Consider the following 23,560-nt stretch of genomic DNA (forward strand, 5'->3'; position numbering starts at 1 on the left):
AAATTTCACATTAAAATATACTCTTCCTCCTCAATATTGTCATAATCCTTCTCCTATGAAGGTGGTTAAAATTATTCTGCTATTATTTATTAACCTGCTTCCAACTAGGTGTTTGAAGAAGAAGCATTAACATGGGAAGAGAAACTGAATCGTATCAACGCTCTGTTCGACGTATGGATCGACGTGCAGCGACGATGGGTGTACCTCGAGGGCATCTTCAGTGGTTCTGCTGATATCAAGACTTTGCTGCCGGTTGAGACTAGCCGATTCCAAAGCATAAGGTTCGATTGTAATGATTTTTCTATTAAAAACCTCAATACCTAGCTATAATTCCATGGTTTTGGGTCTTTGGTTCCCAAATATTTGTGTCTTAAACTAAAATGTCCAATAACAATAAGCCTTTTCGCTTAGTCTGAAGAATAAATGGAAATATTGGATGTGTTTCAAAGACATAACATAAGTAATGTTCTTTGAAAATTATTGTAACATAAAAACTTTATTTTATGCGAAGTTTATTTTTGAATCTCAATATTTCGTAAAATGACTCTTCAAATCGGTTTCTATTTACTAATCCTATCATTATTATTTAAGACAGAACCTGAAACTGTGTTTAACATGAACAGTTTAAAATTCCATAAGCAAAAAGCTAAAAAAGAATGCCAAAATCAGTTCAGTAAATCAAGAAATTACCCCCGACAACCTCACAATCTTACTTCTTTATAATATCAGAGCATATATATAAATAAATTATTATGTTAAGTATGAACATATAAATATCCTTTTGCTCTAGCTCTGAGTTTCTGGGTCTGATGAAGAAAGTTAGCAAGTCGCCGATGGTGATGGACGTCCTCAACATTCCGGGGGTGCAGCGATCCCTGGAGCGTTTGGCAGATCTTCTGGGCAAGATACAGAAAGCGCTCGGAGAATACTTGGAACGTGAAAGGAGCAGCTTTCCGCGGTAAGGAATTACTTGGTTTTGGAATCACATCGCATTTTGTTAGTATGTACACTAACATAACATTAAAAAAGGCTTTATTTAGAATTTATCTGATTGTCCTTTAGGACAAAGGCCTCGTCCAAGCTTTTCCACAATTTTCGATCCCTTTTAGTTTTTGCCCAGTTGCCCCCTGTCACCTGTCTTATTTCATCTGCATTTTGTAAAATCACATCTAGGATAACTAATTTAATTTCACATTTACATCTAGTCTGTGGTTCTGATTTAGGATTGAAAGAGTGGTGCTTTACCCACAGACAACAACTGCATAAGGATGTTACATCGTTGATTTCTGTCGTGCATTATTATCGACCTTTTATTTAAGTCATACTGCTAGTCAGTAGTAAGCCAAACATATCCCAAAACACGAAAACCTGCATTAAATCAGCATGAGAGGTCTAAATTCTCTTTTATATAAGGAGAAGGAGGAGAGGATGATCTGACTCTGTAGAAGCCATGCAAAATAACTGAAAAACGATATATCTAATGTAGTATTATAATAATTATGTAATGCTTTATACAGTTTCTACTTCGTGGGAGACGAAGACCTGCTGGAAATCATCGGCAACAGCAAGAACGTGGCTCGTCTTCAGAAGCACTTCAAGAAGATGTTCGCAGGCGTAGCGGCCATCATCCTCAATGAGGATAACACTATCATCAACGGTATAGCGTCTCGAGAAGGTGAAGAGGTTAGTGTGTGTGTGTGTTGTACTTGATTTGAAAAAATTGTAAGTACAATAATTGGGTATTTGTCTATCTTTGAATGTATTGATTTTTATGGGCCTAGTGGCAATTTTAACATTCCAAAAATTAAATACTACCATATAATTTAAAGAAATATAAAGTATTGTAATATATATTGTTTGTATAAAATATGCTGGAAAACATTTTTTGTATAACCCGCATATGACTTCCAAATAACTGAATATACTTTTCCAGGTATATTTCACATCACCAGTATCAACCGTAGAGAATCCCAAGATAAACTCATGGCTGTCCATGGTGGAGAGGGAAATGCGAGTGACGTTGGCGTGTCGCCTCAAAGACGCGGTCGGGGAGGTCAAACAGTTCAAGGACGGAGATGTAGATGCGCAGAAATTCATTGAGTGGTGTGACAAATACCAGGCAAGTAATAAGTAATACTGTATGTAAGACTTAGCAAATTCAAAATTCGTTCAGTTAACACGTACTTTTATTGTATATCTACCACTGGTTCTGAAGACAGGATTCAAGGTTTCACAATTATAACTACTTTTCGCCAACTGCGACTGAATTTTCTGATAATTTAACATGGATTTCGTTGTAGGAAAATCAAAATAGAAAAAAGTCTATCATTAATTATATCTCTGACCAAATTTCATCCAGATTCTTCCGATTCAGTTCCAATGTCAAGGCGTGATTGGTCATTTAATACGAGTTGTCGTCGACAGTGACTGCCCACGACTGATGCACTTGACTTCTGGCCCCTGCGCACTATTTAAAACCCCCGCAGACATACGTCCCCCGTCGCCTGCATACCATGGGAGTGTCATGAACGAACTTACCAAGCTATAGTCAAGCACGTTCCAATTTAAGCTGCATCTAATATCACGCGTGATTGCATGCAGTGCAGTATAAAAAAATCGATTTATCCAAGCCGAGTAAATCTCAGCCGTGATAGCCCAGTGGATACGACCTCTGCCTTTGATTCCGGAGGGTGTGGGTTCGAATCCGGTCCGGGGCATGCACCTCCAACTTTTCAGTTGTGTGCATTTCAAGTAATTAAATATCACGTGTTTCAAACGGTGAAGGAAAACATTGTGAGGAAACCTGCATACCAAAGAATTTTCCCAATTCCCTGCATGTGTGAAGTCTGCCAATCCGCATTGGGCCAGTGTGGTGGCCTAACCCCTCTCATTTTGAGAGGAGACTCGAGCTCAGCAGTGAGCCGAATATGGGTTGATAATGATGATGATGAAATCTCAGTTTGCCGAGGCAAGTAGAAATATCAAATTAATATTTTCTGTACTTTCAGGCCCAAATCGTAGTACTAGCAGTACAGATATTGTGGTCGGAGGATGTAGACGCGGCGTTAGCGGGCGGAGGCGGTGAGGCGTTGACTCGAGTGCTGCAACACGTGGAGCATATGTTGAACATACTGGCTGACTCGGTGCTGCAAGAGCAACCGCCGTTGCGACGCAAGAAACTTGAACACCTTGTAAGTTGTATTTGTATTTTTTTTTTTTATTCTTTACAAGTTAGCCCTTGACTACAATCTCACCTGATGGTAATTGATGATGCAATCTACGATGGAAGCGGGCTAACTTGTTAGGAGGAGGATGAAAATCCACACTCCTTTCGGTTTCTACACGACATCGTACCGGAACGCTGTATCGCTTGGCGGTACGTCTTTGTCGGTAGGGTGGTAACTAGCCACGACCGAAGCCTCCCACCAGCTAGACCTGGACCAATTAAGAAGACCTCAATCGGCCCAGCCGGGGATCAAACCCAGGACCTCCGTCATTAAATCCACCGCGCATACCACTGCGCCACAGAGGCCGTCATATACTAGCGGACGCCCGCGACTTCGTCCGCATGACATTCGATGTAAACTTTCAACTACCCCTATCTCACCTTTCCCTACAACTACCCTACCCTACCACTTCAATTTTTTTTTTTCTGTCATAAGAACCTTCTCCTGACAATAACGAACACATAAAAAAAAAAATAGTGAAATTGGTCCAGATTAAAATTATAGTACTAGCAGTTCAGATATTATGGTCGGAGGATGTAGACGCGGCGTTATTATATTGTCCCACGTATTAGTTAGTGCATTTAATATCCCGTGCAGTGCAGGTGAATAAATATGTATTTCACTGAATTAGAAATGAATTTGTAGATTAGAATAATCGAAAATTGTATTAAGTTATTTAATTTCGATTTATGTACCAAGACCAGCTAGCCTATTCACTAACATTAGTCTATTAGCCACCTAATATAATTAACATCAAAGGACGAAACAGCAGCACTATTCGTATTCCGTGGAGCCTATTGTTAACAAAAAACACAATATCAAACACACTGGTTAGTAATTTTGATCAGTTAGCAATAAGTAAATTGTGAATACGAAATCACGTGACTTAAGAATTGCTAAATAGCTAGTTGGTAAATTTCGTGTATATCCACTAAAGTTACTCAGTTAATGAATAGGCCAGCTGTTCATACAATTTTGGACAATATCCCTTAATTAAATAGTGTAATTATAATTTATTTTTACAGATCAACGAGTTCGTCCACAAGCGTACAGTGACGCGACGTCTCATCGCATCCAACGTAAACAGTCCGCGCTCTTTCGAGTGGCTGTGCGAGATGCGCTTCTACTTTGACCCGAGGAACAATGATGTAAGATTTTTTTTGCGGTACCTCTAGTCGAGTGCAGTCTTTTTGACGTTTCCGAACGTCGTGCGTTGAACTGCGCAAAATAAGATTTTAGGTATACCCGGTTACGCAGGGGCGCGGAAGGGGCATTGCCCGTTTGTTTTGTAAAATTTTGACATTCAACACACGTTGGCAAATTCTGAAGGCACTGATAGACTTGAGCATTGTAACAGAACATCGAGCATTCGCCGTTTTTATATTTGTCGACTGACCTGACCAACAATGTGAGCCAAGCATAGAACCTAATAATAATATGAAAATTCTAGCGAACGCTCTATTCGATGCTCGTCAAAGATATTCTTCTCGATAATAAGCTCCAAGCAAATCTACTCGCTAGAATGCTCGCCAGAACGCTCGATAGTATGCCCGCTAAAATGTTCTCGTATTTTCCTGTGATGTAACATTCGCACGAATGATCATTACAAGTAAATGCTTAAGTCCATCAGAACTTTATTTTTGTAGGTGTTGCAACAACTAACTATCCACATGGCGAATGCGAAGTTCTTATACGGCTTTGAGTATTTGGGCGTCCAAGATCGTTTGGTGCAAACGCCATTGACAGACCGATGCTACCTTACAATGACGCAGGCGTTGGAGGCAAGGCTTGGAGGTTCTCCTTTCGGTAAGATATTTTTTTTTATTATTTACGAGTTAGCCCTTGACTACAATCTCACTTGATGGTAAGTGATGATGCAATCTAAGATGGAAGCGGGCTCTAAGAAGGAGAAGGATGAAAATTCACACCCCTTTCGGTTTCTACACGACATCGTACCGGAACGCTAAACCGCTTGACGGTACGTCTATGTCGGTAGAGTGGTACACTAGCCACGGCCAAAGCCTCCCACCACCCAGACCTGGACTAATTAAGAAAACCTTAATCGGGCCAGCTGGGGATCGAACCCTGGACCTCCGTCTTGCGTCGTGCGCCACGGAGGCCGTCGATTCAATACAGTAGTATGATTTCTGGCTTTGTTAAATTTATTTTTAGGTTATTTGTTGTTATATGTATATTTTGATCACTCAGACTAATTACATGAAGACCAGTATCACATCCAAATTCACTAACATAATTGTCTGACATTTTTTGAGGAAAACGAGCTTAGATTAGGTATATATCGTATACTAAACTAGAAGTTGTTGACCTTTTTTTTAACACAAAAAGTATTTTTACGGAGCTCTTTATCCGAAGAACTATGAAACATCCATTCTGTAGAGACAGTTTTATAATCGCTTAAGATCGTTTGACAGAAAAGTCACGTCTAGCGAGTCAGGTCCTTATGTAATTAGTCTGAGTTTGATCATGACAAAACTTTTGATTTAAGCAGAAATACTTTAAAAATCAATCACTTGAACCTTTTATTACCTGTCCTTTCTATAGCATTTGCTAATATTTTTATTAATTTGTCTAGGTCCCGCTGGTACGGGTAAGACGGAGTCTGTGAAAGCTCTCGGCAACCAGCTCGGTCGTTTTGTTTTGGTGTTCAATTGTGATGAAACCTTTGACTTCCAAGCCATGGGCAGAATCTTCGTTGGTCTTTGCCAGGTAAGATTAGCGTGTTTGTACAATTATGTGGGCAATTTAGTGTTAAATATATCTACTAGCTTCTTTAACTCCAGTCAGAGTGGTCAGAATCGACAGTTTCTGTTTGTAACCTTCCCATTGGCCTATTCATATGTACCGACTCATATACAGTTTTTATGCAGTTGTAGGAGGAAAGGGAATATTGGGCATATTTAAATTCTATAAGAAACAAACGATGGATGGATTGCAGTACTCTTGTACAGCAGTGGATGTCTCATCAGATAGTTACCTAATATAAAAAAAAATTAACAACAACTTAGCCTGGAAGAGATCACTATTAGTGATAAGGTCGCCTTTTGCCTACAAAATTGATGTGTTCTTTTATTATTTTCTTTTTTGTGCAATAAAGTTATTAATTATATATAATTATATATATTATATATTAAATATAAATAAAATTTACATATTGCACTTGTGAAGCATCTATGAATGCGGCCTAACTGTGTATCTGAGACGTCACTTTTTGGAAAGAGGCATATGTGAGTCTGCGGCCAAGTTAAAATAAATTACATATAGTATTAATTTACATGTTAGGTCGGCGCGTGGGGATGCTTCGATGAATTTAATCGTCTCGAAGAGAGAATGCTGTCGGCTGTATCGCAACAAGTGCAGACCATTCAGGAGGCGCTCAAGAGTCATCAAGAAGGGGACAATAATAGTGGTGAGAAACTTTGTTATTACAATATTTAAAAAGAGCAAGTCTTTTTAAAGAAAATTCATAAAAAATGTGTTATGTAACACATTTTTTATGAATTTTCCAGTTCGTGGCCAGCTTTTTACCACATTCCAATTTATTACAATTTTGAATTGAACTGAGTATAGTCTATCTATTATTTAAAAAAAAAACATCTGGTTAGTAACAACTTTTGGTAAACTCTCCTCGTCCCAACTTCAACCTATAACGAGGTTATTAAAAGTTGTTACTAAACAGCTGTTTTTTTTTTACTTTTGCTTAATTATAGTTATACAACTTAACGGCCACAATGTCCTACAAATTGCGTGGTACATTATTTCGTTCCGACGCTTAGAAATGTTTATTACCTGATAACTCAGTTAGCTACCAGAATCAAGAATTTTTGCAAGTAAAAAAGTTGAGATATTAATCAATTGTAATAATGCTCCAAGGATCCTGGTCCCTGGACTGTATTCAAGTTCTAAAAATTTATATTTATTTTGTTACAGGCAAATCCATAACAGTGGAACTCGTAGGCAAACAAGTCCGTGTAAGCCAGGACATGGCGATCTTCATCACGATGAACCCTGGCTACGCGGGCCGTTCCAACCTGCCCGACAATCTGAAGAAGCTGTTCCGCAGTCTCGCCATGACCACGCCGGACAGGCAACTCATTGCTGAGGTCATGCTGTTCAGCCAAGGGTTCAGGACTGCGGAGAAGTTGGCATGCAAGATTGTACCGTTCTTCAAGTAAGATTTTGTAATTTTTTTGCGGTTCCCAACCTCAAAAGAAAAAACGAAACCCGTAAGGTATCACTTCGTTGTCTGTCTCACCCTTTATTTCGGGAATGCCTGTAGGTATCAAGTTAAGATTTAAACCGTATACTTCAAGTCTACGGTCCCATTAAGGTGTGAAAAAAATTTATTCTTTCGCAGGCTTTCCTGATGATAAGTGAGTTCCTTTCGATTCTTTAAGTTTTCGAAATTCGATAAGTTTTTCCTGAGTTAAAACGCGCTTATCTAGAAGATGCCTATTCACTCTTTATTAAGTGCAAAGCCATCGCATCGCAGGCATCGAGAAGCCGAAGCGGCGGATTTGAAAACATCGTTCTCTCTTTCGTTGCGTTGAGAAGAAAGAGAAAGGGATATTTCAACTCCACTGTAATTGGTCCCCATTATGGCTTTTTTTCTCAACAAGATCTACAGAAAGGGCATTTCACGCTTTAGCGGTTCGAATCCAAATATTTGTTACAAAAAATTTAAATAATTTTGTGATATACAATTATTGTAGCTAGCGAATATTTATGTAAAGTAAATAATATGATTAATCACTATTATTTTTTCAGACTCTGTGACGAACAACTGTCGAACCAGTCGCATTACGACTTCGGTCTGCGTGCACTCAAATCTGTACTGGTTTCTGCCGGTAACGTCAAGCGTGATAGAATTCAAAAGATAAAGGTAAACTAATTTTTCATTAGTTATTTATGATGCTCGTGTAAGTTTTGGAAAATAAATATAGGAGAAAATTTTGGGAAAAAACTTTTATCAATTTTAATACTAAAGCATAATATCTGAAATTATAAATGATGTAACTTACCCTAGATTCTGTTTTATATAATCACTAGCACCGCGTAGGTACCGTTCCTGTGGGAATACAGGGATAAAATAAACCATTTTATTCGCTGATAATATAACTTAAAATTAGTGAAAGAATTTCTTAAATTAGTTTAATGGTGTAGGCGGGAAAGAGTTACGAACCAAACGAACATTCACATTTATATTATTTTATTGTGCCCATAGGAAAATTTAATCGAGCGCGGCACAGAAGTACCGGATGAGGCGTCAATAGCAGAATCGCTGCCCGAGCAAGACATCCTCATACAGTCCGTGTGCGAGACCATGGTGCCCAAACTGGTGGCCGAGGACATTCCGCTGCTGTTCTCCTTGCTGAACGACGTGTTCCCGAACGTGGGCTACACTAGAGCTGAAATGACTGGTAAGTTTGCATTCCCAACATCGATCTCCTATTAAAAAGTGGATGCACAATTAGCTACCAAAAAACGTCCCCACTCAATGAGTGTCAAACACAACTTCTTGGCACTCAATTCAAGTAGTCGCATTTGCAAATTCGACCTTAAACTCAATCCTTAAGATTGAATTTACTCTGAATTTGGGATTTTTTTAGGTATAATTTTCTTTACTAATAATTCTAAAACAGTCAAAGCAAAATTGGCCAGTTTTTAAGTGAAATTTTCTACATGAGTGCGTCCTTTTATTATAAGAGGTCAATGATTCCCAACTTATAATTTACTAGCGGAAATTAAGAATTCACAGTTGGTAATATTTTTAAGCCCCGACACAAAAAGAGCGTAGCTACAAGTTTGACGTATCGGTTCGGTATGATGAAAATCGGTTGAGCCGATAAAAGTTCTGGGGGTTGAACGTGGGGAAGAGTAACCGAATGTCGGCAAATATACTCGAGTGGGGTCTCAAATGAAAACGCACTGAAAGAGAATATTGATTGACTTGATCGAGATAATTAATAATTTCATTGAAAATATTTAAAAATCTCCGAATGATTTTTAAATATTTTAAATTTTATGTTATTGAAATGTGTGTTTTTGTTAAAATCGTATATTTTCTAATCTTGCACATATCTTAATTTTAACGGTTCGTTCATCAAATCAAAGCTCAGCAATGTATAAAAAATGGTTGGTCTCCTTTCATTCAATCATCAGTTCTGTAGACAGACCTACTTTTGCATTTATAATATTACTATGGATTGAAGTGATATTATTGGTATTTTATGATATTTTCATTTTTGATTACTTGGCTAGACCTACAAGTGACTCTTTTTTATTATCACTACACAACAATAACCATGTTATATCCAATATTGTTAACTTAGTATCATTCTCATTATTCTTTAGGTTTGAAAAACGAAATTCGCGCAGTATGCGCAGAGGAATTCTTAGTTTGCGGCGAAGGTGATGAGCAGGGCCACACTTGGATGGAGAAGGTATGTAATCCAAAGTATATTTACTATAACAATGACTTTTGCGTACTTTTGTATGGACATTGTGAGTACTTTTAACAAAATGTTATATAATTTGGTTAAGGAAATGATTTGTTAAGCATACACTGATAAAATGTGGTAAAAATCATTCATAATCATTTGTGATTTGTTCATATGATTTTGGACATGTTTCAAGCAGCACAATTATTTATAATTTTATCCATAATATGTTTAATTTCATTATGTATAATTTACATCTAATCATAATAAAAAATAAACAAAAATATTTAAATTTATTTGGTGACGGTATCAAATATTCTAACATGCATTAATTATAAAAAAAATAACATTAATGTAACCAATATCTGCTTCATTATGTTTAAATACCATTTTATATTTTTAAAGGCACTGTGTTTTATATTCGGAAATAGAATTTTCATCATTGTAATTTCAGAAAAACTTTGTTCAGAAATACGCGTGATATATTACTTAGAAATAAAATATAATATTTTGAATTACAACAAAATTGTTATTATGTGTTGAAAGAAAAATACACAGCGTCGCTTTGAAGATGGTTCTGTGAGGTGTGTACCAAACCTTATATTGGTATGTGTACTCACCCTAATTTTCCTGCTAAATTGGTATCTTACTTATCTGTCACCTGCGAGGGCGTTTATTGCATCTGTGGTCAAGCCCTTCCTAATGTCATAGAGTCTTCACCAGGAAGAAATTCCTGCGACGCTGTGTATTTTTCTTTCAACACATAATAACAATTTTGTTGTAATTCAAAATATTATATTATGTGTTTACTAAAAATACACAGCGTCGCTTTGAAGACTTGTTTGTTTTCTGCTGGTGACAAACACAAAACGCTATGTGAAATATAATTATATATATTTATATATATTTTAATTCTCCATAAAGTCTAAATTATTGGTATTTAGACTATATTATAGAAGCAATTGTATTTTATCTACTGAATAAAAGTACTCATAACAAAATAAGCAAATTAACCATTAACATAACAGTCAACACATAATAGCAAAAGCACAATACACTAAAAATCATAATATTCTGGCTTGAGCCTATTAAAGAGTAATTAAGATACTTCATCTTTCTTTGTATATCTTTACCATAAAACCTTTTAAAAGTATACACACTCTTCCAGCTTCCTCTGGCTAATATATTATCTATTGGATAATTCTCTACCTAACTTGACATCACTGCAGATCTAAAAGACCCTGGAGATGCTGTCATGCCAGATTTTAATTATCCCCCAATTACTGTCCGAGACGCTGATCGTAGTTCCCCATTTATTGTAATAATCAAGTGGTTTAATTCTTGTTCTTGGCATCACCTGCTTTCAATTAGGACTATTAGATCTTTACCCATCTTCTGGGAAATCTGGGGATGTGGATGCTTTAACAATCACCATCCTGGCTGTCTCTGGTTTGATAAATCTGATCTTGATCCAAACCTTGGTTAAAATCCTTCTCTCATCTTCCACACCCATATTACAAGTCTGAAATTCTTAATACTGTCAGATCATGAACCCTTCTTCCAGAAGCAAAGATAAGAATGGCTGCAGTTCGACAAGATACTTCATAGAGAGAATGTTTTCTACATGGTATAACTGGTTATGGTTTAAGTGAATGACGTGTAGCCATTGCTTAAATCGATTTTTCTTCCTCATCTTTGAGTATATTAATTTAATAGAATGTCCCTATAGCAAATTTATGAATTAAAATGGTGCTATAAGATAAATTTAATTATAAATACAACCAAGCAATTTAATTATAAATACAGGCAATAAACCTAGTTAGGTCCTTGAATTGCGGTAGACAACTGTTATCACGTCATTCAAACTGTCTCTTTACTGTTTAGTGCTGTATAATGTCTGTATTGTGTTGATCCTATCCAACTAGTCTTTAGTAATTGCCTTTCTCTTGCTGTCTGTGCACAGATCTGTTCCCCCTACCTCCAAGATGGCAGGATCAGTTGGTCTACTTGTGCTGGTGACTTGGCCTATTGCTATGTCGATCAAGCATTCTGACAGGATCTGTATTGTCACTGACGGATCCAAGGCTCTTGATTTCAGATCTGCCAACCAATCACAGAGGTGTTACAATAATATAGTGACCTGCCTTGCTTAGGTGTGCCAATACATATGGCCTAAGGTTCAGTGAAGGGAATATCCATCCTGGATGCCAACTCCATTGAAGGCATCTGAGAACATTGCTGAGTGATCTTTACAGTTCAATGAGACATATCTTTTGACCTCAGCTGTCTCTGTGGATGCAAATAAGTCGACGTCAAGTCTTCCCCAATGTTAATATAATTGGCTTGTTGCTTTGTGTAACAAATGCAACTCTGATAGCCTTCGTCCCCTTGATAGGCGATCGGCTGTGCAGTAGTATCTCCCCGAGAGATAATGGGCTGATAGGAATATGTTCCTTGTTTCTGTCAGCCTCAACAACTTGCATTAACAAATTGAAGAGACTCAGTGACTGAGTCCCTCCCTGTGTTTGTATTGGAGACAAGAGTCAGGTTATCGGACTGAACTAGAGTGTGGGCATCTTACAATATTGATTCTGTATTGATGCCTGAGACCAGTTCCTTCTTGTTCGATGACATCTTACATGTTCTTTGGTCCAGGTTCCCGACATGTAACTCTCTTTTAACTGTGCTCCCTGACTGCCATCTGCTTCGTCAGTTGTCAGGCAATGAATGTGAGGGTGTTGATGTAGACAAGCGACCCTGTGGAACTACACAATCTGCGAAAATCCCAGCAGCTTTTTTATTTGTTCCAATGTACAACAGTCCTGATACAGTATCTTTCTCAGTGCTACCTGTATTCTGTCTGTCTTCTCTAGTGACAATGATGTTTGGTTTATCTTGGTGTTCCAAGTAATACCAAGTTATAGAGATTACAAAGACTTCATAACTTTTGCAGTTTGAACAATTAATTTTGACCTGTCCTGGTGGACTAAGAGAAAATCGTCTAGGTAGACTAGAACACAAATTCCTCTTATACAACGGATTTCCGCAATCCAATTTGTTAAAGCTCAATTCCTGTATTGGATTTAGCAATGTTTTTGGATAATTTCTTAGCAATCCCAAAAATTCCAAAAACTTCACATCTTCAGCAGTCTGAAGAATTATCTTTGATGTCCTGGTGGACTTAGAGAAAATCGTCTAGATAGATTAGAACACAAAATTCTCTTGAACAAAGGATTTCCGCAACCCATTTGTTAAAGCTCAGTTCCTGTATTGGATTTAGTAATGCTTTTGGATAATTTCTTAGGTATCCAGAGATTCCAAAAGCTACACAACTTCAGCAGTCTGAAGAATTAACTTTGGCCTGTCCTGGTGGACTAAGAGAAAATCGTCTAGGTAGACTAGAACCCGAATTCCTCTCAAACGAAGGATTTCCGCAATCCAATTCGTTAAAGCTCAATTCCTGTATTGGATTTAGCAATGCTTTTGGATAATTTTTTCGCCATCCCAGAGATTCTAAAAGCTATGCAACTTCAGCCATCTGAAGAATCAACTTTGGCCTGTCCTGGTGGACTAAAAGAAAATTGTGTAGGTGGGCTAGAACACAAATTCCTTTCGAACGAAGGATTTCCGCAATCCAATTCGTTAAAGCTGCCGCATTCCGCTTGAACGAAGGATTTCCGCAATCCAATTCGTCAAAGTTGCGGAATTCCGCTTGAACGAAGGATTTCCGCAATCCAATTCGTCAAAGTTGCGGAATTCCAAGAGGTCGATATTAGACCAAAAAACATCTTTGACAGACAACTTGGTGTTATCTAGTCATTTGTGTGGATAAATAAAATGTGTTTCATGTAAGATATGTGAGTCCCCGATGCTCTATTTTTTTATTTTTTTTTTTTTTTTTTTTTACTTCTTTTCACATTATTAGTAAAAGTTTTACTGTTACCTGGTTGTAAGGCCAAGGCCCTGATATTACTTACTGATCACTGTATTTTAATGTCAATGTTAATGGAGGTACAGGCCTTTTTTTTTTTTTTTATGTGATAATACCTTGTTATACAAATTACCTGGTGTCAATTGTTCTCAAGAATTATTGGCCTAATAAATAATTTCCTCTAAATTCTCCCTGATCAGTTGCAAATTGTTCTGTTGCAAAATTCCATGGGTTATTCCACCTACCATTCGCTGTGTTCAGAGTAGTAGCTATTTAGCACTAGCTAGTAGTAGCAGAGCTCATCATTAATATTTACTCAGTAAAGTCTGGCAAGCAAGCAAAGCTTGAATACCCTTGGAAAATGTTACCTCTTCGCCCTCCTTTGTACCAAAATGATGAAGTTTACTAAGGGTTTCAGCCCTCTCAGTTGGAGCTGTTTTCACTTTCTTAGTGAATCCAGTTGTAATATTATCACTCCAGTTCAACCACTGGAATTTATTGAAAACTCAGAGGAGGAGTGTGATGGTGTCACAGCCGCCCCATCTGCCAGGGCTCCAGAGCCCAACTGAGGCCTGGGCCCTCATGGACGGGATAAATCCCTGTATATAATTTGATAACTGACTTACCTAGTTATCAAAAAGTTTATGAGGATCCGAGTAACCAGAGGCGTTTCCAACATATGTATTGCCTGGGTGCAAGCATTACCTAGCGCCCTTTAAAAAGCGCGCGGTCAAAATGGAATACGTACAAAAATGTTAATAAGTATAAACGGCCGGGCCGGCTGTCACACACCCACTGCGTCATTGGTAAATACGCCTCTGCGAGTCACTCTTATCCTATCTTGCCCTCGTGTTAGGCGGATGTAAACTTGTACGTTCCGCATCCAAAACAGAGTCGCTATCGCTACTGCTGCAGTAGTAGAAGATGACGCAACTCTCTTCTCTCCGCGAGAATGGGCATTTTTACTCATTTCAACATCACTCTGTAAGTGTTCATCACTTTCACGGCTCATTTTCTCTATTAACCATAATAATAGGCCGGAAAAAACTTCTTTATACACATAAAGCAATACTTTTCATCAGATGAAAATATTTACGGCGGTTATCGCAGGAAATCACAAAACGCTATGACATTAGGAAGGGCTTGACCACAGATGCAATAAACGCCCTCGCAGGTGACAGATAAGTAAGATACCAATTTAGCAGGAAAATTAGGGTGAGTACACATACCAATATAAGGTTTGGTACACACCTCACAGAACCATCTTCAAAGCGACGCTGTGTATTTTTAGTAAACACATAATATAAAGATAAACATCATTCCCGGACAGCATTCCCTATGACATTGTTAGTTAAATTCGGTAAATTTTTATCTTGCTGTCATTAAATAAAAATAAATCTTTAGCACATTTAGTTTAGTAATACTATCTATTCGTGCTTTTGGAGTATTTGTTAATATGCATACAATGTACGAACGTAAGAGTTATATTCAGATTGGGGTAGTTAAGGGGTTTAATAAAATTAATTTCTTCATATTATTGAATCATATTCCCGCAGTTGCTTAATTTTAATCTAAGGGTAGTTGGGTAAAAATTAAGTGGATATAGTCTATCTATTTTTGAAAGTCCGTCTGGCCTTGGATATAGTGGTCCTTGAATGGATTGACTTTATGAAGCTTATAGTCAATATAAGCTAGAGAGACGAATATATTAGCATTCCATGGATTCACCGTGGTCCATCGCGTGGTAGAGGGGAAAACACCGAGCAAAGTCAAAGTCCTGGACTTGTGACTATAGGATGTAGGGTTAAGGAATTCCTTGACGATCGATCAACACTCCCCTCCTCCGCTCGAGTTGTTCTCCCTGCCTATCCAAATTTGGTAAGATCCTATTACAACAACTTTAAATACCCGTTCAGCATTAACAATAGAAGACCGTAACAAATGAAATGAAATATCGTATAAATATAAAGCACAGTGTCTGCATGCGTACGGTCGTACAGACCGTGAGTGTGAATGCATATGGTTTCCATGCTAACCCGCTAACGGCACGTAGAGGCGCAGCGCTGCCTCGCGCGCTCAACACAGCACGTGGATCGAGAAGGTCAGTCGCGGTGCCGGTGTCTGTCTGTCCTGTGTACACACATCACCTGTCTCTAACACTCTATTGACACTCAATAGAGCTATAGTTAGGATGTGCTAAAAAATATATTTTAGTGATTTTGTTTAATTTTATTAATCTTTTCACGCTACAGCATTGTTTTGTTGATACGAATTATTACTCATTTATGTATTACACATCATATATTTAAATCGAACTTGAAATTTTGTTTTTATTCCGTTGTGTTACGTGACAAAATTGCATAAATAACACATGAACAAATAGGAGAAATTTCACCCAAATTTTTAGATTATTTTATTCCTGATTAAAGTACCTATATAAAGGTGGCATGTCAAGTTTTCGTTGCACATTCGCCTGTTCATAGCACGGACATCTTATGATTCAAATTGTTCGATCTTAATCTACGAATATACGAGTACTATTACTGAGCCCTTACCTTATTTATACGTTCAACTGTCCCTTCACATTAGCGTTTTTCTAGCGTAGGCGTTCGTTCAATGATATGACTGTATACTCGAGGTATAATTAATCTGTGGTTTAAAGTATGCGCAATGAAGACTGCTACGCGAGGAATAGTTGACGGAACAAGCATATAGGCCTATATGTAGCGCTATTCTTTAACGAGGTTTTAATAACTCGAGTGTGAGTTTCGTATTCGTGTCTATCTCTCTTTCTATAATATCGTGTTAGAACAAGAGATATAGATACGAATTTGAGACTCACAAAACATAGTTAGAGAATAACGTTACTGATGTCAATTGGAAAGCACAACAATTCGCAAAGAATATGTCCGAGAATGCGCTTCTCTACACCCTACACCTGTCAAACTGTGTCTAAGGTGTTCAGGCTCTTATGCCTGAGCTGTCATAATCCTGACCGGAATACAACAATGCTGTTTGGCACGTCAAAAATAGCAGCGGTATCCAAAACGAACGAACTCGGTTACAGAAAACTTCTAGTCTACTTCTGCTATTAAGTAACGTGCAATACAAGGGAAATTGCACACATACATTAACAACTAACGCAAGAATGCCGACGCTACTTATACCTTTGAAGAACGCCAACGCTAGTGTGAAGTGACTTTAAAGCTTGTGCTTAGTAGAGATATAGTTTGGCTAATTCCTTGTAATTGTGATCGACAGTATCTGTCCTTTCAAAACTGACGTTTAACTTATCTTTTATCTTAAGCTCCTAAGTGTTCTAACCGCTTCAATCTAATTATTCCCTATCCGAAAATTAGTTCTTGTGAATATTAATAATAAGGATTCATATATTTAGGTTCTGCAACTGTACCAAATCTGCAAATTGAATCATGGTCTCATGATGGTCGGACCATCTGGAAGTGGAAAGTCTACTGCTTGGCGTGTACTACTCAAGGCTTTAGAACGGTAAATATTTCGTATACCCTAATTATAATTTCCTGGAATATTATAATCATATACGTCATAATAAAACTATAACCATAATACAATATTGGAATTTTACAAGAGAAAACTACTTCTTTGTTTTTAATTCTATACAAAAATCTTACCTGAACAATATATATTTATATAATGAACACAACTGTATCAAATTATAGTATATCAATACTGTATCAAATTATAGTATATCAAACATCTATAAGGATCGCTTTTCCTGCAGGTACGAAGGTGTGGAAGGCGTTGCACACGTTATCGATCCAAAGGCTATGTCGAAAGAAACATTGTATGGTGTATTGGATCCTAACACTCGTGAATGGACAGATGGGTTGTTTACGCATATACTAAGGTCAGTATAGTGTCGTCCACAAAACAATTTTGGAGTTTAACCTTCCATGAAATATTACAAATTTTCATAAAAACAATTATTACCTACACATTTTCCAATTTATCTAATAAATAGACAAAACTAAACTCTATTGAGATCGTATATTATAAGCCCATCATTTTTACCATTTAGTAAATAATGATAACCATTAAGTAATAATGATAATAAAATTTATTGGTTTATATTCCATATTTTTTGAAAAAACAATATTGTACACTGGAGTCATTTTCTGTGTAGTGTCTAAATATCTAAAAACCCAGTTGTCAACCAAAAGTATGTGTGGTTTGATTGAATTATTATTGTATGGATGCACCCCATAGATGGATAAATGCACAGGGTTCATTTCAAACCTGTATTGGAGGTAGAGTTAACTACAATTTGCACGTACAAACGTTTGTTTGTAGAGACTACCCTAGTCATAAACCTTGTGTACGCCACTGTTTGTAAGGTATGAAGCAAATTTCTATTGTTAAATTAGGAAAATCATCGACAATGTTCGCGGTGAGATCAACAAGCGACAATGGATCATCTTCGATGGTGACGTGGACCCTGAGTGGGTTGAAAACTTGAACTCTGTGCTGGATGACAATAAGCTTCTCACTTTGCCCAACGGCGAGCGGCTCTCTCTACCACCGAACGTGCGAGTCATGTTTGAGGTATGTATTTGCAGGAAATATACAATACTTTTGTACAATGATTCATCATCATTCTCAGTCTTTTAACGGTCCCTACAGCGGACCGTTAAAAGACTGAGCCATTTGTTCTTTTCTTCCTTAAAGAAAATGATGTATGGAGCATGAGTGAGAGCAATGAGACTCATCACACAGGGATGGTGATTCGATCCCCGCCATGTTGGACTACTGTCTACACACTCCTAATACAGTCTTTCTCAACTAGGAGCAATGGCTTAACATGCTTAGCCACCACCAACTTCTGCACTCAAGGCTGAGAATTTTTACTGACAATTTCTTGGGAAAAAAGCTCAATCCATCAATGCCTGACTCAGGACATAGCGATCCCAAAACCACTGGACGAATAAAGTTAAATTATTGACACTGATAAAAACATTCACAGATATCAGCATATGTGGTGTTGCATGCATTTAAAGTATTTGATTATATGAACCTAGAATAACATTGAATGAAAACTTATTTATGTTAAGTAAATTTAAATTGACCACAGAGGTCTCAGGTGTGTAGTGTCAGGGTTGTATGGCATATGAATAATATAACAAACTTGATTTTTTACATATAACTTTAATTTTACTATACTGTTACCAAGTAAAGTAAATATAATATTCCAATAAAATTATTAAACTTTCTTTCTTGTCTATGGCACTTTCTACTATGATTGCTTCGCAATAATTCAGCCAATGTCAATGTAGTGGAAAAGACATCATGTGTAGTTAAATTAAAAACTATGCAACAACAATAATTGCACATTTTTTTCTATTACATTTCTTCATTAAAATGATTGGCAAGTAATGCTTCGAGTTCTGCATTTTTGGGAACATCCAAAACATCTGAGACTGGCACTACCTCTTCATATGGAATCTTTACTTCAGGTGGTACATCGTCCACGTTGCTTGTGATACAAATATTGTGAAGTATAGCTGTTGCTAATATGACTGCATTAGCACTTATGACACTTGTTCGTATTATAAATCCTAATGCTGGAAATCTCCTCTTCCAAAGCTTAAAGCATCTACAACATAAATTAAAAGTTCAGTTCAAGTTAAAAAAAAAAGCTGATAATAAATCTACTTGGTTGAATTTGTTGTGCGAAGAAACTTAAGAAGTCGGCTTCCCAAGATTGGGCAAAGTGGGCGAAATTATGCTGGAAAGTGAACCCCACATAGTGGGCTAGGAGAAGAAGAAGAAGGTTGAATTTGTTGTGGGTTTTCTCTGAACAATGGCACATTAGCATAAAGGTTATCTTTGGTTTTGACATAACAATGCCAAGACGTCTATTTATATGAAAATAGAATGTTTTAAGTCTTTCATAACAAATAATAATTTATATTATCATAAATAAGACATTTACTTACTGTACAATACAATCTCTTGTTGTATTATGTGACTGGTTATAAAGCTCTTCACTTCTGCTTTGTGGATTCAATATTGGTGTCAATAGGTATGGTTTCAAAGGATATGCATTATCTCCGAGCAACCATTTATTACCATATACTTTTCTTTCACATTGCACTGAAAAAATTAACATATTTAAAAAAAAAACACATACTACTTAGCCCCAAAGTAAGCATGTAGCCTTTTTTATGGATACTAAGATTCCTAACTTTATAGAATATGTTTTTATGCTACACATAAATACTTCTATAATGTATGGAAAACACCCATACTCCTCATACAAATATTTTCCAGTTGTGGGAATTGAACCCACAACTGTGGATGCAGAACGCAGGTCACTACCATTGACCTCTTAAAATAAAAGGATGCACAATCATGTAGAAAATTTCACTTAAAAACAGGCCAATTTTGCTTTAACAGTTTTAGAATTATTGGTAAAGAAAATTATACCTAAAGTCCTTTAAATATAGTCCAATATCCAATAAAATCCTAAATTCAACTTTAAGGATTGAGTTTAAGGTTGAATTTGCAAATGCGACTACTTGAATTGAGTGCCAAGGAGTTGTGTTTGGCGAGTGGGGACATTTTTTGGGTGCTGATTGTGCATAGGAGATTGATGGTCGCTAACTACTGTGCCACACTGCTGTCTGTCTTTATTATTAATTAATATTGTAAAACTGTTTATGGGAGATAGTATCTAGAGATAGATAGAGATAGTAGTATATATTTACCTTTTAACACAGAATTGAGAAAAATAGTAGCATCATCAGTCGATCCTGGCCATTTTGACTCTATATTCATAAACATGAGGTTAGCATCACAAACAGCTTGCACATTAATTGAGTATGAGCCTGTGTTGTTTCTGTAATCTTCTGTTATACGGCGAACTTGAATAAAAAAAAATGCTAACTCACAAAATGTCTCTCTTGTCATTGCCTCTCATTAAGGAGTATTCAATTGAAGACATAAATACTTTAAATTCACTATTACTTTACTTTCATTATTAAAAAATTACTAATATTCTATTACAGTTGAGATATTTTACTGTCCTATTACTTTAGTCTTACCTCTTGTGATGTGTATCTTAATATGTGTGCAGTCGATCACTCCAAGAACATGTGGGAAGCGAGCAATTTTGTAAAATTTATCAGTTGTATTATTGACACAAACATACTTGCTATACAAATGAGTTATCGCACAACTCACATCTCGTACAATTTGATTTGCTAACGACTTGGACACACCAATGAACTGCCCTACAGATACCAGAGATCCTAGAGCATAAAACCTTAACGTCAGTAGCAACTGATGTAATGGAGACATATCAACATTTCTGTAACAAATTTTCAAAAATATAAAAACTTTGCTTTTACACAACTAATGATAAAAATATATTTTTTTTTATATTATAATTTTTTTTTTATTCACTATTTTGGTATTTATTATCAAGCTTTTAAAATAAACATCAAATACATTGAGAAATGTCATCTACCTAATGTATGATATCCACCAGTAGGCACCAGATGACATTTGTTAAATAGAATCTATTTTGTCACCTAGCATATGTCAAAGATAGTGAATTAGCCTGCTGGTCTGAAAGACATTTGCAGGTGTATTTACTGGCTCATGAAGGACTTAACACCAAATCTTTAAGATTGACAGAGGGTGGCAATTTGTAGGGTATTATATACCCTGTATGGACAGAGATGAGTGGAAAAAGTGGGGGAGGCCAATGTTGAAAGACAACCTGACCAACAGTGATTGCTAAAGTTTTTGTTTGGTTTAAATATAAATTTGTTTATAAAAGAAAAAATATCATTACCTATAAGTTATAAGTCAAAATGTAAAAAGGTCAGCGAATAAAGGCTATTATTATATTATATTCCTTGTATGCCCTGTAGAACGTTGCACTGTCTGCAGGCGATCATTTTCCACTTACCAATTGCTTAGTCAGTCAAAAGAAAACATATGAGCAGTGGTCATTGTGACTTTACAATAATATTCCATATTATTAATATACAAACCTTGAGCCTAAATCATTGAGATGTGGATAAATTTCTGTTAGTAAACTTTCTACTAGTGTTTTGCTGACGCGAAATCTTAGAACAAATTCGTGAGCGTCTAAAGTTTTGATATAATTAACTCGTTCCTTGTAAACACGGACTGGCTCATTTTCGTCGTCAGTGGTATCGATTTCACTCTCGTCCCAGTCGGATAAATCAAATAATATCTCTAGATCACTCATATCACTGTCTGAGCTCAACATTTTGTGGATAATTAACAAAAGCGAAGTTAAAACAAATTATTTGTAAATAAACACTTTGCACCGCTGAAATTCACCGGCAAATGTCATTGTCATTGTCATTGTCAAATAGAATACCTTGACAACTGACATTGACACTGACAGCGACTATAGACTACTGAAATTCAAAGTTTTGGCGCGAAGACATAGAGTAGATAGCTGTAAGTTTCAAGTTTTACAGCCAGGTTGATTCTTTAGGCATAAATGTTTTTCACCAGAATAGAATTTATCTAATGAACTATAACTCTATCAACTGGTTGTGTATTTACTTTTATTTTTGTCTCTTTTTAGGTGCAAGATTTAAAATATGCCACGTTGGCCACAGTATCTCGTTGCGGCATGGTATGGTTCTCGCAGGATGTGCTGTCAACCGAAATGATCTTTGAAAATTATCTACTACGGTAAGACAGACTTAAATTGGAGTAATTTAATTTAAATATTTTCCGCATAGATTGGACTTTTACTATATTTTATGAATTTCATCAAAATCAGTCTATTTTAAAGGCTCATTGCAGTACGAGGGTTTGTACTACATCTTACCTTATTGGTGTTGGTTTAGATGTTTTTTTTTATCACATGTTAGTGATAATGACTGAGACCAAAGTCTTTTACGTGGTCTTAGAGGCATGAGAGTAACACCACTTTCCAACTCTGGACTAAGATTTTTTTTTTTGAAGAAATGTACGATGCATATTTTATATCTTTATAGATTAAGGAATATTCCTTTGGAGGATGGTGAGGAGGACTCGTTCAGCATTGTAATGGCGGCGCCCACCACCGGAGGAGACCAGAACGCGACTGAAAATATCTTGTCACCAGCACTACAGGTAATATTTACTTTAAATAACACAGATCAAAGAATGATACAGAATGAGTCTATACAAGCAACGAGGTGACGCTGGTTAAACCCATAAAAAAGAAAACGTAACGCGTCTCATTGACATCCGCATATACAGATTTTTTTCATAATTTGTATTTCAAGATTTAACAGTAACAACAGTTACGTAAATTGATATCATCATAATCAATATAAAATACTCCATCTTTTTTTTAGTTTTTGTGAACAGTTTTTGAAATAATTAAAACACAAGACGCCATTTTTCTTGAATAATAAATTACTGATGCGACTCTTTTTAATTTGTCTTAAAACAATTGAGAGTAGATAAAGATAATATCAGTTCCACCATGTAGTACCCACAAGCAATTTGCTTAAAGCTGTTGCAGCTGATTGCACAATAGTAATGAATTAAAAAAAAAAAGTTCCACCTTCACACAGGAAGTGTGAAGGTGGAACTGGAAGACTATAAGGAAATGTTATGTTGTCTAATGATTTTAAACTTATTTTATGGTTCATTAGGAATATTATTTAAACGTGTACATACCACGATAAAACGACGAGATTTTTAATGTCGATATTTCGACTTCACTGACGATGTTTTTCCTACACCATTTGAGAGACGTGATATTTAATTTCTTAAAATGCACACAACTGAAAAGTTGGAGACGCATGCCCCGGACCGGATTCGAACCCACACCCTCCGGAATCGAAGGCAGAGGTCATATCCACTGGGCTATCACGGCTCTTTGTCAACTGGAATCTCATCATCATCATCATCATCATTAACAGCCG

General features: G+C 36.6%; 2 protein-coding genes across 4 annotated transcripts in view; one reads left to right on the plus strand and one right to left on the minus strand.

Moving 5' to 3' along the window:
- The window catches only part of LOC112051371 (dynein heavy chain, cytoplasmic), a 101,891-nt gene that overhangs the window by 26,298 nt on the left and 52,033 nt on the right, over positions 1-23,560 (plus strand). For 2 of the 3 annotated variants that reach the window (XM_052886544.1, XM_052886543.1), the window contains exons 32-50: positions 109-281; positions 791-958; positions 1,518-1,683; positions 1,934-2,119; positions 3,009-3,191; positions 4,253-4,375; positions 4,874-5,033; positions 5,821-5,954; positions 6,528-6,654; positions 7,176-7,416; positions 8,013-8,127; positions 8,470-8,665; positions 9,600-9,688; positions 15,670-15,717; positions 17,014-17,123; positions 17,377-17,502; positions 18,020-18,197; positions 22,222-22,331; positions 22,640-22,757. In XM_052886544.1, coding sequence (XP_052742504.1) covers positions 109-281; positions 791-958; positions 1,518-1,683; positions 1,934-2,119; positions 3,009-3,191; positions 4,253-4,375; positions 4,874-5,033; positions 5,821-5,954; positions 6,528-6,654; positions 7,176-7,416; positions 8,013-8,127; positions 8,470-8,665; positions 9,600-9,688; positions 15,670-15,717; positions 17,014-17,123; positions 17,377-17,502; positions 18,020-18,197; positions 22,222-22,331; positions 22,640-22,757 — 2,751 coding nt within the window. The remainder of the gene's footprint in view (positions 1-108; positions 282-790; positions 959-1,517; positions 1,684-1,933; positions 2,120-3,008; positions 3,192-4,252; positions 4,376-4,873; positions 5,034-5,820; positions 5,955-6,527; positions 6,655-7,175; positions 7,417-8,012; positions 8,128-8,469; positions 8,666-9,599; positions 9,689-15,669; positions 15,718-17,013; positions 17,124-17,376; positions 17,503-18,019; positions 18,198-22,221; positions 22,332-22,639; positions 22,758-23,560) is intronic. The other variant, XM_052886545.1, reaches the window with a different exon arrangement.
- Positions 18,778-21,988, minus strand: LOC112051372 (putative nuclease HARBI1). The gene is made up of 5 exons (XM_024089977.2): positions 21,653-21,988; positions 20,696-20,961; positions 20,360-20,515; positions 19,589-19,745; positions 18,778-19,245 (listed from the first exon to the last, which is right to left on the minus strand). The coding sequence occupies exons 1-5, from the start codon at positions 21,892-21,894 to the stop codon at positions 18,993-18,995; spliced, it is 1,074 nt and encodes a 357-aa protein (XP_023945745.1). The 5' UTR covers positions 21,895-21,988; the 3' UTR covers positions 18,778-18,992.

Source organism: Bicyclus anynana, chromosome 17, assembly GCF_947172395.1.
Source record: "Bicyclus anynana chromosome 17, ilBicAnyn1.1, whole genome shotgun sequence".
Classification (NCBI taxonomy): domain Eukaryota; kingdom Metazoa; phylum Arthropoda; class Insecta; order Lepidoptera; family Nymphalidae; genus Bicyclus; species Bicyclus anynana.